Source organism: Platalea leucorodia, assembly GCF_965183815.1.
Source record: "Platalea leucorodia genome assembly, chromosome: 11".
In the NCBI taxonomy this organism is placed as follows: Eukaryota; Metazoa; Chordata; class Aves; order Pelecaniformes; family Threskiornithidae; genus Platalea; species Platalea leucorodia.
The window spans coordinates 17291613-17306878 of NC_138833.1; the positions used below are offsets into that span (position 1 = coordinate 17291613).

Consider the following 15266-nt stretch of genomic DNA (forward strand, 5'->3'; position numbering starts at 1 on the left):
TGTTTATTTTCCCTTTCTTATTTCGGGTTGCTGTTTTGCCAGTTGGGAACGAGTGGCAAGGAAGAGGAGGGTTGCATGGCGCTGGGGCTGGGACCAGGAGCTTTGCTCTCTGTCTCACCAGCCAGATTCCGGCTTGAGCTCAGTTTCAGCCAGTCTGAGCTCAAGCTCCTGCTTTCTATTTTTGATGCTCTTTGCCCCTAGCAGGAACCTACAAGCAAATATAACAATAATATTTAGCATTGCTTGACTTCCCCCCGCCTTTTTAAAGTGCTTTGAAATCTCCGGCCAAGAGGAGAGCACAGCACTTCACTCCAATTTACGTGGTCAGAAGCAAGTCCCAGGCAGCAGGGACAGAGCGCAAGGACGGGACCCTGGTCCTGCTTCCAGTCTCACCCCTTGCCGATGCACCGTGGCACTACCCCTTTGCTATCAACCCTTCAGCTGCAGAACAAGCAGATCACTGCTGCTCTCCCAAGAACAGCAAATAAATCTGCACTAAGTTTTCAGCTCACAGGTCCCAGCTGACGACGGCAATTCAGGTTCACGCTCTCAAAGCCACTGCTGGAACAGGAGACTGCTGTAATACAATGATCTAGCAGAAGGAGCAGGTTATTGGGCGTTATATCCAGGTTTAACATACTGAAGGGGATGAGAAGCAGCAGAGAAAGAGACTTCTGTAAAATACTCATGCATTTTATTTTTAAAAACAAGGCATTTTGCATGGTGGGTGGTGAGGGAGAAAGACTGGATAGATAGAGAGAATCATGACTCAGGCTCCCTTGCTGGGAGGTTTTTTAACTAGGACACCCTCAGCTAAGCGGCAGCGTCCCCGCAGGGTCTGGTGGCAGCCCGCTGCTCCAGCTCTCGGGCCACTTGACCCGCAGCAGGCGGCCAGCAGCCGGGAGTGCTGCCCAGTCCCCACCAAGGGTCCCCTGGAAGGAGCAAGCAGGATTTACATGACAACCAAGGACCAGCTTCTCCACCTCATGCCTCACGTCCTACCGAGATCACTCCACAGCAAGAGCGAACTCATGGGCCAGATCCAAACCCAATCCAGTGAATTATCCTGCGCTTGGGTGCTGGGGTAGCTCATTTCAGCCCGTGACCTGGAATCCTCTGCCCGGTACACCTTCAACACAGATTTTGAGGGGTGCTGGACACCCACAAGTTTCACTAAAAGCAGGACGTGAGGATGCTCGGTGGGCACAAGCCCTTGGCTGCGTCTCCCCCTTGGCTTGAAAGGGCTCCTTGCTCCCTGCCACCCCGGTTACAGGGCAATGTATATCGTACAGCGTCAGCTCTGGGCTACGCGATTCCACAGCAGCTGCACAGACACACACAACCCTGCTCTTACAAAGTACTTTAAAAACATGAGTAGTTGCTTGGAGTCACCCTTCCATTATAAAACAAATGCTGCTTTTGCCTCCACACAGGAGACAGGGCAATTCCTTAGATTTAATGTATTACTTCTGCTTTAAAAATGCATCAAGGTGACAGAACAGATTTTCAGATCAAAAAGGAATTTGGCTGCAGGATCCTGCACACACCGGTGCAAACAGTGGAGGTTGGGGTGGCAGATGGGATCTGTCTTCTCCGGGACTGAGCCCCAAATGTCCTTCTCACGTTTGTGTCATTTTAACAAGATCTCTATGAAGCGCTGCGCTCCGGGACGCTGATCCTGGCTGCGGGCACCTCTGGGGAAGGGGGCACCTGCTGGCGATGGGTGCCCTGACCGAAACCCCCCCGCGAGGGAAGAGCTCTCCCCACGCAGAGACTGGCCGGTGTTCGGCACCTCTCCCTGGCTCACCCGCAGGGCAGCAGGGGAGGCACCGGCGCTGCCCATGGCTGCACCCCAGGCAGGGACCACCGGGGCACCGCCAGCACCCGCAGCCGGGGGGGGCTGAGCAGCACAGCCCAGCTCCAACAGCAGGGCAAGCGCATTTGGGTAATAAATCCGCACAGTTGCATGTCCCAAAATTCTTAAGGCTGCTAGACATGAAAAATCCCAGCTGAAGTTCTCAGATCCCCAACAGACTTACACCAGAGGAAAAGAGGGTGTTTTCCAACTGCTCTGTGTGTGCGTATTTCGAATCCTTGCTTCAATTCCAACAAATTCACCGTATTTATGGCAAATGCCATCATCTCCAACACTGGATTGAGTCCCACCACACGTGGGGTCCCGGTGTCACCTCCTCTGCCAGGTGAGCTGGTGCTATTAACTGGAAGAATGAAAACCCCTTGCTAGCTGTATCCCCAACAGCAGCGAAGGCAGACTTCAAAGTCTATGGAACATTTTTCCAGCAGAAACAAAGGAGAAAAGTGCAAACGGCATTATCCTCCGAGTACCCAGGAGGTCAGTGCTGACTCCCATTCTGGTATTTAGCCTTCTCTCTCGCTGCTATTGCCTGAAGTAAATTCAATAGCGCTTTGCTATCTCAGTCTCTTGCAATTCATTTGCATTGCCTTTTGCTTGCACCTCAGGAGTAAATACACCCAGCACAACGCACTATCTCCAGCAGAACCGAAGCTCCCAGACCTTTGTTATGGAACCGCATCTGGTTTATGACACTAACAGTACTTTAAACGATATACTATTATAACAATATAATTCTTCCTGTCCTGTTAAACTCATCGGTAAGTCCCTGCTTATGAAACCCCTGCAGTATTTGAGTTCTTTAAAAATGCCAAAAGGTGGGAAATAAGAGGGCCTCAGCCCTCCCACTGCTCTGATGGGGAGACTGCCTGGATTTGTACCTGTGAGAGCAGCTGGCATGGCAAGAGACTCAAAATCCACTGAAGGAAGGTGCTTTAGGCTGTACAAGGAGGATACTTCAGGCTGTAGAGAACGAAGGTTTGGAGGTCAGAGCTGCGCCCCCAGTTTTAAGTCGTGATGCAAGTGCTAATTTTCTCATCACCCAAACAGAAACCAAAAAAGCATCACCTGGGAAAAACTGATCAAAAGCCTGGTTTTGCCTCCTCTACCCAAGACCCTGGAGCAGGGAAAGGTGCGAGGCAGGAGCCGCTGCCCAGAGCGGGGCCCGAGGTCCCCGGCACCGCTGGGCTCCCTGCGGACGCTCCAGCCCTGGCGCTGCCGCTGCCCCAGCCCGGGCCACTTCGCTTCCTCAGTGATTTTGAGTCCAGCAGACATCTGCAAACTCCAGCTCCCATGTATTCAGCCAACGAGCATTATAAACATCCCTCTATCAAAAAAGCAGCCCAGCTTTTAGGCTGGTGTCAGAACAAAATCCAAAAAACTATTTTCAGAAAGCACTGCTGAAGCACTCTGTGCCTTTGAATCTAACTCACGTCCTTAATGCAAATTAGCGGTGATGATTTTCTCCTCCTCACACATTATGAAAGACATAAAAGAAACCTGGAGGAAAGTAATGTGACCCCCACCCAAATAAAGGGAAAAAAGGATGCAAAAACCCAGTCTGCTACTAAAGAAATAAAACATCAAAAGAAATAAAAATTCTTCCTATTAGACACATATTTCTGCTTAATGGATCAGAAATTACTCTAACAGCCACTGCTTAAAGATCAGAGGAGCAACAACTGAATCCCCTTTATGCCATAGATAAAACACAGATTTAACTCCCTGCAGCTTTTAGCGGTGCTTGGATACCCGGCCGGGGCACCCGCGTCGCAGGCAGCTGTGCTTCGCTGCCGGAGCCCCTGCTCACAGCGGGGGCACGGCACAGCCCCGAAGCACAGGGGCCACTGCTGATGGCTTGCACGGCGGCTGTGGCGGTCACCGCCCAGCCCCTCCCGGGTCACCCTGCGCAGCAGCTGGTGACTGGGCACCACGGCTGGGACCGGCAACGGGAACAGGTTTGGGCTTGCTCTTACCTCGGTGTTTCTTTGCTGCGGGAACTACAGAAGCATTCAGGGAGTAACAAGAAGCCAAACTCCTACAAATTGCCTTGTTGTGGCAGAGATTGAGGAGGCCGGTGGTCCGGTCCCCACAGCGGCGGTGACGGCCGCACTGGCTGGCTCCTCACGGGCTCCCCTGGTGCTCTGCTGCGCGTTGGAGACAGGAACAAGAACACACAAAATTAAAAGATCCTGTCTATTTTTAATCACACACACACTGCATATTTGGAGTGACCTTGTGGGGAAGGAAAGAAGATGCATGGGATTAGTGCTACCATTTTGCTCTATTTTATACCAGCTCCCTTTCAAGGATTCACTTGTTCCTGCATCTCCTTGCTGCTGAGCTCCACACCGATCTCCTCTACCCTCCACATCTACGGCGAAGCACGAGTGCTTCCAGAGCAAATTACGATACCCATAAGGACTTCAGCATCTCACAGCCGCATCACCACAAATTACTTCTTGGATGCTACTGAAAGGGCGGTCAGGCCCTGGCACAGGCTGCCCAGGGAAGCGGTTGAGTCCCCATCCCTGGAGGTATTTAAAAGACGGGTAGATGTGGTGCTTAGGGACAGGGTTTAGTGGTGGACTTGGCAGTGATAGGTTAACGGTTGGACTCGATGATCTTAAGGGTCTTTTCCAACCTTAATGATTCTGTGATTCTATGCTAAAAGCCGTGCTGCGATCAGATCTCCGGCTCTCCAGTCCTGCTGGTAACGTAACAAACCAGTCACAATTTCACTGGAAGGGGCTTCAAGGGCCAATAGCGATTTTTCCAGAGGGGAAGGTGTTGGTCAGGTGCTGGTGCCGCTCTCCTGAGCCCCAGCAGCCCAGTGCACCGCCCGTGTGACAGGACGGGGGGCAGCGGGGGCCACGTGGGGACGGGGAGGCTGAGGACCCCCCCAGTCCCTTCACGTTAACCGGAGGGAGCCAGCAGCCCAGCTCTGCAACAGCACTAAGGTTTACCACTGCCACATGGGCAGTTCAAGAACCGATTGATACGAATTGTGATCCTCGAAAGTACGGTACAAATATAAAAAAAGACCATTCCAAACCAGCCTCACCAGTAGCTGGTCCTGGGCAGCTCTCCCTGGCTCAGCAGCTGATGCGCATCTCCAGCTCTTGCATGATGATTTCTGCTGCTCCCCACTTCAGCGGAAAATAATTCACTAAAGGTCACGCAATCCTTCTGACACAATAAGGCACTGTTGAAGAATAACTGTTTCTGCTTTAAACAAAATATAGATTCTGGATACTTTGCTGGTGCCACAGAGTCAATAATTCTCTCTTCTGCCAGCAAAGCCTGGAGGGATTAATAAACTGCTTTGAACTGAATTCCTGAGTGAGAAGAGCCCTACCCAAGTCTCACTGCAGAGAGATATTTTACAGCGAAATATGCAACACTGAGCTTTCATTGCTCATCAGCTATATAGTTTCTATATAGATTCTTTTTATATATATATATATATATATATGCCAGATTATTTATAATGTTAACAAAGGCTGGGGCTCCTAACTTCACTCTTACTTGGGACCAGAAAGAAAAGAAATCCCATCCTCAGGCATTACCCAGGAAAGACTGAATGGCGACGGGACCTCGGAGACATTCCTCCTGTCAGCGGAGCAACGGCTTCCAGCCAGGCACGGAATCAGACGCCTCGGCCCGGGGCGTGAGCAGCCCCAGCGCACGGAAGAGATGACATCACCACACTCCACGCCCTGATGTCATACCAGTTCCCAGCTGCCGGCACCACTCCTCGCCCTCCTCTTCCCCACCACCCAGGCAGCAGGAGGCTCTCAAATTAAAGCATTCAATTGAATCGGGGTTGAAGGACGGAGCCAAATCCAGCGGACAAGAAGTTAAGTGCAGCTTTAGCACATCTGCAAGGCAGTGAAGAGCACGTTCCTCCCGTAGAGCTTTCCTTGCTACGACATACCAAACCCAAACCCCGCCAGGGGCTGAAAAGTAGGCCCAGGACTTTGCTAGCGCCAGGGGAGATTTAACTCACTAGGGGTTGTGTAGTTTGGTTTTAAAATGAGACAAATTTATCAAGCACCTGCAGAACAGGCACGTGGAAGGAACAGGCTTCACGGTGCCTTGGTCACCCATTGCCTCCTTCACGACATGAACGACTCCTGGCTGGACGTGTACAGGGGACAACTTGATTAAACCTGCCGCTTCTCTTGGATGTGCGGAGACAGGCAGCAGAGCAGCATCACGGAGACGTACTCCTTCCACTCTGGAAAACATCTGCAGAGATGAAAAGTCTGCGTTCTGCCTTGAGCTGTTTTTCCCGCTGCCGACATGGCCGTGCAGTGCCAGGCTCCGTCCAGCTTGGCGCGGCAGCAGGCGATGCAGCTGGTGGCACTCGCTGTCCCTCTGAACTTCGCCAAATATTTTAACTCCCTTCTGTAAGAAACGTTACTTATGGCTCGCAATATTTCAAAGAAAAGCGTCCATGCATTCTCCTAAAAAGCGTAAAACTGAAGGGTTCAAAGCCAAGGAAATATTCCGTGGTGCTACAGCAGGAAACGGGAAGAGCTGGGAAATAACAGCAATAACCCTGTTCTTCATGGCTGTGCATTTATATACGTCAAAAACTGGCTCAGTTAAAAAGAAGAAAAAAGGTTCCCTTTCCAGATTTGTCTAACAAAAATCATAACATGAAGACTACTAAATAAGGCCAGAAATTTGTTAATAATGTGGGAAATCTAATACCAAGAAAGCCTCTTTATCCTGTTACTAGCTTTTCTTAGGGAAAAAATGCAGAAGAACCAGCACAGCAGTGACATCTCCTGGAAGCCAACAAATCATCACAGAAAAAAAAAAAAAAATTCCAGCTTTTTAGCTCTATCTTGCTCATTAACAATCAGTTTGGCTGATTCACTTGAACACTGAATCTGTAAGAAATACCATCGTTTAACTTGCCCCTCACGGCAGAAAAAACTGAACGGCACGCACACAGCCCCGCTCTGCAAACCAGCTCTCCCAAACATCTGTGGGGAAGTCTTTGCTCTCTGGACAGCTGCCGAAGGGACAAAAACCCCCCAGGTTATGAAAGAGTAAGGAAACAATATTTATTGTTCTAAAACTCTGAACTAATTTTTATCTGCTCAGATTATCTGGCTGCTGCTTTGTCAATATATTAGATTTCTATTGCCATAATCCCTGCTTCTCGAAACTAATAAAGCTGCTTTCGTACGAGGAAATTAAGGAAACCTTTCTGACCAGCTCGCTTCAGCCGATCCTCAGCCGCTCTTTGTGGAGCACTGGTGATCAAAACGCACACAGGTGGGAAGAGCGTCCCTTGATGAGTTACAAGGGGCAGCACAACGGTTCCAGTTCCACAGCGCGTTGCCTCTGCTGTCGTGTATCCAGCATCAGCCTTCTCATCTGCAGGCAACAAAGCGCATCTCGCATCCGCCTCAGCCTATGCGAAAACCCCCAAATCCTCTTTCTTGCCTTCTCTAAGAGACGTCTGCTCGCAGCCTTTGAGCCAGATTTGCTCAAAGGGAGCCAGCCAAACAAGAGCGATATTCGAGACCCCTTTTTTTGTTAGCACACCGACCCCTCGCCACTTGAAATCTTTGTCAGGCTTTTTTAAACCCCTCTCCCCTCTCCCCATGCTGACCGGAGGCACTGTGTCACGCTGTCACAGAGCTTATACGCTTACCCCCAACAGAGCTGGGTATGAAAGTCTCCCAGCACAGAGGATATTTCAACTTTCTGCCCTGGTAGCTGCGGTTCCTCCTCCAGTGACGGCAGAGTTCAGATCAGGCTCCTGTTCCGGCGATGATGGACGCTCAGGAGGCTCCACGATCGCAACGCTGAAATACCTTGTTTTCCTACCGCCACGTTCGGGAGATGCTGGGGCAGCCTGGCTGGCTGGAGGGAAGGGGTCCCAGCACCGGAGGAACGAGGGGACCTCTCTCCCTTTCAGCCCTCTGCACTGGAAAGCAACTGTACAGAGCAAGAAATCACAGATGATATCTGGGTGCGAAACAGCCACGTACTGAACAGAAAATCGGAGTTCTCAAAGGCGTGTGCCAGAGCAGCACTGGCACAGGCATCTCACCAGCATGCTCTGAAAACGAGCTCCAAACACCTAATGGGAACAGCCACATATGAGAAGTGGCACTAGATACGTGTGCTGGGGTTTATTTTACCAGTTTGGAAGGGAATTCCAATCTCGGACTACACAAAAGTAAACCTTTAGCAAAGAACCAAGTCCCGGCAGCAGCGAAGGGATGCGACCAGCGCACCGCCGCAGCCGGGTCCCCGTGGCCGTGCTGCGGCCAGGGCTCTTCCCTCCCAGAGGCTGCGATGAGAAAGCACCGCCAGCTGCCCACCAGTCCAGTGCACCGAGGTACGAGCTCCCCTGAACCAGCAGACACCTCTGCCCACCACAGACATTCCTCTTGCCCGTTGGTATTCCAGCAACTTAAAAGGCTCATCAGGCTTAGGGCTGGCAAAGTTTTTCTCCCACGACCCTGCAGCAGCAGGAATATTTAGCCTCGACTCTTCCACGTGCCGATCCCCAGCGCCCAGGACTGCCTTAGACTATGGAATCACCTTTTTTCTCTTGACAAGCAAACTTTTTTAAGAGAACCGCATGAGTATTTGCTTAGCGGGACGGGGGAGAAGCAATAGCAAAGGAAAGCTGGTATTGCATCTGTATAACCACAAACAAAACCTGCCTTTTCAAAGGGGTAGTAAAGGGAGGGGCAGAAAACCGCACGCTCGGTACGGCAGTCTTGGGCTCTTGCGCTGCTCGTTCCTCCCACACCGTAACATATTATTAGAGGAAGTTCAAATGTTAAGCCATATGGAGCATCAAGAATTGTGAAACTGCCGAAGAGCAATGGTGCAGAACAAGGTATGCTGCTTGTCACCAGCCACCTTCATAAGTTTGCAGACAGAAGTCCTGAAGCTATATGTGATTATTCACAATTCAAAAAAGGGAAAAAGCAGCCTGCGATAGCCCTGAAATTACCAGAAAACATCACAATTTAAAATCTATGAAAAGAACACTTAACCCTTCTACTTAAAATAGATTTATGAATAGTTTTATGAAAGAATAAAAAAAGGAAAAGTCAGTCTTTAACAGTTTGCTACAGGCGCTCCCATTTTAAGAGCTGAGTAGCATGGAAACTTCCATATTTTACTCTTGCTTAAGAGTTCTTCAGCATCAAACCACTTCTGAACTGCCAGTCTCTGTAAGTGCCCTAATGGTGTTCAGTCACCTGGGTCATTGAAAAGTAAAATACAGAGGTGCGCAAGCAACTTTTTCGCTCTCTGTTACAGGAGATTTACAACCAACTTCTCTACCCAGATCCCAGCCTATTTAAAGAGGGAGCGGAATTCTGAGTGTGGTATTCTAGTTTGCCTCTGAAAAGACTGGCTGCAGCTGAAAAGGAAGATTTGCCATGTTAACATTCAGGATAACCGTTTCTTTTCAAGAAAAGCCAAAGGGCCAGAGGAAAATAGTTTTATTATATCCACATTTAAAAGAGAAGGGGTAAACTTGCATGCAAAATTAGGTTGTTTTGGGTGGGCTTTTTTTTTTTTTGTAGAACAAATTCTCATCTTTGTTCATTATAGATGCTTTTGAAGTCACTCGATGAACCATCTTACTGCCAGGGATCAAGCCAGGTACGCGCCAGTTTAATGAACTAGATAAACAATTGTGTCACCGATGTCCTTTGTCAGGCCATTCTCAGTAATGCGAACGTGTTTCTCGGCCAGGTCAATGTGGAAGATGGCTTCCTCCAGAATAGGCGTTTTCTCCGCTTCCTCTTTGCCAAGGACTGGAACACGGCGTGGCCCAAGCACAGGATCATCAAACCTCATCAGCTTCACTTTAGACTGATCTGCAGTAAAGAGAGTGGCTAGTTAGGCTATGGGATCTACACACAAGCTATAGTATCAACTGAATTAAAGCAATACTTAATATTTGGTACTGCTATATCTGCTCCAAGGAAATACATTCTCTCGGGAATAACATTCACACTAAGGTTTACACCCACTACAAACGTCATTCAGTGGTTGCACAGCAAGTTATCAGCAGAAATGGGGATAAACCACACAGAAATACCAACCCAAATACCTCACTCTAGGCACTAAATTTGCCTTATTGACTTTGGGACAGCTGTAACTGAACAGTTACAGTATCATTTTCCGAGGAATGAATTTCAGAGACTGGGAGAAAGGGGAAGGTGAGAGTTGTTTTAAATACAATTCCCTATTAAAATGCATACTAATAAAAGACTGCTAAGCAGAACAAGACAAATCTCAGGAAGCCTGGGATCTTTCAGCCAAGACTTCCTCCAAGTACAACCTTCTTGCCCTTGTGCACCAACAGAACAGTGACACCTTCTGGAAAAGACAGAGAGCGAGAAAGTCACCGTTTAATCTATGTATACAGTGCACTTCCCCCTGCCTGTATTTTGCTACATACTTTATCATATATTCCTCTCTGCATGCACCATCATCGGTACATAGCTGTCTTTGTTCTACAGATAAATATTAATACAAACACAAGCTGTTGAAAGATACAGAAAGAAAAAATTACTCTGCTGCCACAAGCTTTTGGATGAGGTCCAGTATTCCTTTTCTACCCAGCTCACAGTGCTTCAGATTGGTTTGATTCTTAATTCCTGCGTTCTTCAACAAAAACACAGCTGCTGCTCCTTTAAGAAAACTATTTTCATTCATTACACTGGCCAGAAACTTAAAGTTTGTTTCAACAATGTCTGACATGAAATTTTATCATGCTATTCTGCGTTTTCCTAAAATATCTTTATAAGCAGGTGGATAAGTGAGGAATACTAAAATTATCAACAAGTACGCTAGAAAAAACATTGCTTAATTCCATGAAAAAAATCAAGGAAAAGCACCCACCCTGAAATACTGCTACTTACAAAGACCACCTTTAGACTGCCAAGGTATCACAAACATGTAAAGTGACCATAGCAGCACTCCTAAGAGGCAGCTTTTATTCCAACTGCAACAAGGCAAAAAACAGGAAAGGGGCCAAGATTTTCTCAGTGCCACACAATGAGACAGTGACAAAGATAAAACAGCATCTCTCCTCTTCTGTCTTGTCAGTGCATGCCACCTCAAGTACTTACGTGGCAGCAGAAAAGCCCTGCATAAAGTTACTAAACAGAAAACTATCTAGAAAGCAAAGAAGCAAGAGGAGGCAAAGTAATTATTGGCAGCAATCAGGATTTTTGCCAAAAAAGGAACCTCTATAGAGTTGCTTTTTTTTTTCCTATGATGGAATTCAGGTAAATGCAGTCAGGTTCACAGGTGATGAAATGCTTTTGTCTTAATGTTTTCACACTGGAATCCACTATTGCCCATGGACTGACTGCTCTCGAAGAAATTCTTCCAGTACTTATTGTGTCTCTTACGACTGCAGAGTTCAATGTTTAACAGCTGAAATGAAGTACTAGTGCATAAAGAATACAAGAGTAGAGAGGGAAGAAATAGCTCAGAGGATTCAAAAGGAGTACTAAACTAGTTCCCACAGAGGTTGCTAGTTCGAGTTTGAAATAAACAATGGTAATTGATAGGCTATTGAGCAATTCTTCAGTAATCCCAATTTTAAGTGAACAGATAGTTTTCCACTATGAACTGGGACAGAAATTATTAGAAGCCAATGTAGCAACTGTTAAATTAATTCACCTTAGGCTAAATTGAAAAATAAATTTGGCAATTTTTTTTTTCAGCCCTGAGCTCCAAACTAGAAGTAGCAGAAGCTGCCTATAACCAGTTCTGGGTCTAACTCGTTTTCTTGGAAATTCAAAGCACAAGGGGAAATATCATCTGTATTAATCTCTGGCTGAAACTAGATTTCAGTGTACCAGTGGCAGAGCAAAAGACTAATGAGGAAAACCCATAGAAAAGCCTGCCTATTTGCAGATTATCTCTTTTCTTGTTCACTCAAACACAAAACTTCTTGCTCCTTTCTAAGCATCTATAACAGCAGCACAAAATTCAGCAGCTTTGTTTCCACTTCCCTCCTGGAAACATTCATCTAATCAGCATGTGACAGCTGTATGTCTGTGCTAGTATTTTACCTTTGATTCCTCTGTCCATCCTCATTAAGCGTCTGATCACTGTCTCTCTGTTGTCTCCTTGCCTGATTTCAATTTTTGTAGAGAAGTGGCCATTTGACGGTTGAGGGTTCACCAAAAATACAGACACACTGGGCTGTAAGAAAGTTAATACAAACGTTAAAGGAGAATATGTATTTGTGATCCAAGCCTCAGAGGAAACATGAAACTAAAACAAATAAACATCATCTATCAACAAATATTCTGCATGGATGAACTTCCTTCAGAAGCACTGCCTGCCAGTAGCAGAATGAAAGCGCTCCCACAACTCTTCAAAACATAAGCCACAGTATACCCAAGTTTTTAGGACATATTTAGGGAAATCAATCAAATTTTTACTGTTGAAAAGTATTAGAGCTAGAAATATTTATACGATGCCACTGTTGCAGAGTTTCACTAAATCTGACACGTTACTCACTAACTCTTCCAAGACTCCATGACACAGCTGTATGAATACTTTTGAAAGGTTTTATTTTTACGCAACTGAACGCCATTTATTAGCCCATTATAACCTAACGGATAAACATAGAAAGTATTAAAAAACACCTTAGGATTCAGCAAACAAGTAATACAAAGTTTCACATGGAAATTTAGAATACCTTAAAACAAGTATAATAAGCAACACAACAATTCCTAAATAACCGTGGTAAAGGGAGATTCAGCCATACTTGCATAAGACCTTCTCAATTCTCTATTTTTGGCCTATGTTTTAACTAGAATACAATCTACCTTATCTAAAGACTGGTGGTTGAGGCATATGGCTGAAAGAAACAAATATAAGAACATGCTAATGCTCCGGTCACCTGTTTTAACAGTCTTCAGGTCAAATCATTAACTTGTGCTGACTGGAAAAGCCTTAAAGCTAAGGTACAACCACAGCCACATTTAGGGCTCTATATAGAGGAAGAAAAAAAAAAAAACCAAACTCATAATTGCTTCAGGAGGTGTTTCTTGTTTTGAAGGGGTGTTAGATCAAAGGCAAAAAAAATCCAGTGTTCATGTCTGATTAAAGTTTTTAAATGGCAAATTTGCGCTTTTTTTTTTTTTTTTTTAAGTTTTCAGACTTCCAATATCTGAATTTCTGATTTTACCTCAGTTCTGAATATGGAAAATGGTTTTCCAGGACAGCAATCTTCTTTTATTTTATCTTCTGCTTCAGACGCAAACTTCACTTCAATGTGATCCAGCTGTTTAAAAAAAAAAAAAAAAGGGAGGGGGGGATGAGGAAGGGAAATAAACAGGATTTTAATCGTTTTGGAGGGAACAACAGAAGTTAGCAGGCCTATCAAACAACTGTTCGCATAGTAAAGCGGAAAGTAAATGTGCATTGATATAAGGCAACAGTAGCACACCCAAAATCACAACATATTGTTTGGAAGGGACCCCCGAGGTTCACTAACTCCCTGCTCGAAGTGGGACTACTGCCCACGCTGGACCAAGTCCGCCTCTGAGGCCAGAGATCCCCCAGCCTCTCCGGGTAGCCTGCCCCAACACCACACTGCTGCCCTAGCAAATCCAAAAACTCTCCTCACGTCCCATCTCAGCCTCACAACCTGCAGCTCCAGCAGTAACTCCCAGTTACCGTCCCTTGTTTGACTATCAGCCCACTACCAAGAAAGAGATTGGCTTTATCGTCTTTGTAACTCTCCAAGTAGCAGAAGATTTCTCCGAGATCTTCGCCTCAGCCAGTCTCAACAAGCCCACCTCCTTCAGCCTCTCGCTGGAGGTCACGCTCTCTAGGCTGCCCCCAGCCATCTTGACGGTCCTCTGCTCAACAGCCCCAAGGCCTCAACAGCCTTTTTAAACTGGGGGTGTGGAGTGGAGGAGGATAAGAGTGGAGCACAACACTGACACATACTCCAAATTCGGGCTCAGCAGAGCGGAGTGGAGATGGATGACTTCCCTCGACTTGCCAAATCACAACCTATATAGGTAACTCCTCCTAATGTAGGTCAACACACAGCACGGCTCATTTGCAGTGGCAGCACACTCACATTAAGTCTACATTAATCTTGACAAGCCCACAGTAACCCCAAAGTCCTTTGTAGCAGAGCTGATGGCCAGCCAGCCAGTTCCAACTTATACAAAAATGTGCTAATTCTGCCCTGGTGCAGAACTTGACAATTCCTGTTAAACTTCAGGAGACTTCATAGCCCAGTTCTCGAGTTTCTACAGATTCTCCCACATGAAAGATCCATTGCTTAACAGATCCACTGTTTAACTGCTCCGTCCCCCAGTTCAGTGAGTTTTGCAGATTTACAGATATTTTAAAATAAAAAGTTGTTGCTCGCTCTTGGCTTCGCTCTGATATGGGACAAGTCCAATGAAATCACATTTGTTTCATACTGTACAGGTTACAAAATGAAGTTTTGCAATATATATGTGTTTTCTAATTCTTGAAACAGGTGCCTTTTTTTTCCTTACAGAAACCTGCCTGAGCTGTCCCCTCATTAACATATTGCCTATTGAACTAAATTCTGGTTATCATACAAAACAGCATAACTGCTACTAGACTGGCATCCTATATACCCTAGTTTTAAAAGCCCTGCCCAGAACCTGCTCCTTAAAGAGGGCAGGGTAATCTGCTACAGTTAACATGCCATTGTAAGAGTCCAAGGATACAAGGCTAAGGACTCTGATCATTCTTGCTAGTAATGCCTTGAAACATCTCCTTCTCATTTCTTCAGCTGAAAAAACGTAAGACACTGGTTGGCTCAGAGAAAAGCGTCTCTTCAAAAGTGTCACTGGACTTCGCTACCACAGATACAACCAGTGCTGCAGCAAAAACCACCTCTGTTTTGTGGGGACATGTTTGCATACTACACACCTACCACTGTGTCTCATGCCTATATTTAACAGATTTATATGCCTATACTTGACAAATTCAAACAGCAAGACTGAAATACAGAAAGTTGATTAAAAATCTACTACTTGAGCAACATACACCCAGAAGATAATGTAAACAGGCTTAGAGCCTTAGGAAAGGCTGGTCCTCCAGCTATCCCAATAAAAACCAGTAATGAATATGCCAAATATATACCAACCTCCAGGGAATTTGTCAAATAGACAATATTCTCCATGAGCACTGCACGTTCATCAAATTCCAGTTCCAGATCAAGAACACGTGAACCATTCTTCTCCAGATTTTCCTGTCAGAGGGGAGGGGAGGGGAAAAAAAAAAAAAAAAAAAAAAGATTAAAACTCTCTGAACACTGCAAGTAAAATAATGCTTCAAACTGGCAAACTATCTACATTAGTCATGAAAAGAATAG

At 46.3% G+C, this 15266-nt stretch overlaps 1 protein-coding gene across 5 annotated transcripts in view; it reads right to left on the reverse strand.

Moving 5' to 3' along the window:
- Positions 1-9378: 9378 nt before the first annotated feature.
- The window catches only part of LARS1 (leucyl-tRNA synthetase 1), a 36268-nt gene continuing 30380 nt past the window's right edge, over positions 9379-15266 (reverse strand). For all 5 annotated transcript variants that reach the window (XM_082324345.1, XM_082324342.1, XM_082324341.1 and 2 more), the window contains 4 exons: positions 15039-15143; positions 13086-13181; positions 11959-12091; positions 9379-9744 (listed from right to left, as the gene is read on the reverse strand). In XM_082324345.1, the coding sequence (XP_082180471.1) occupies positions 9539-9744; positions 11959-12091; positions 13086-13181; positions 15039-15143 (540 nt within the window). In that variant the 3' untranslated portion in view covers positions 9379-9538. The remainder of the gene's footprint in view (positions 9745-11958; positions 12092-13085; positions 13182-15038; positions 15144-15266) is intronic.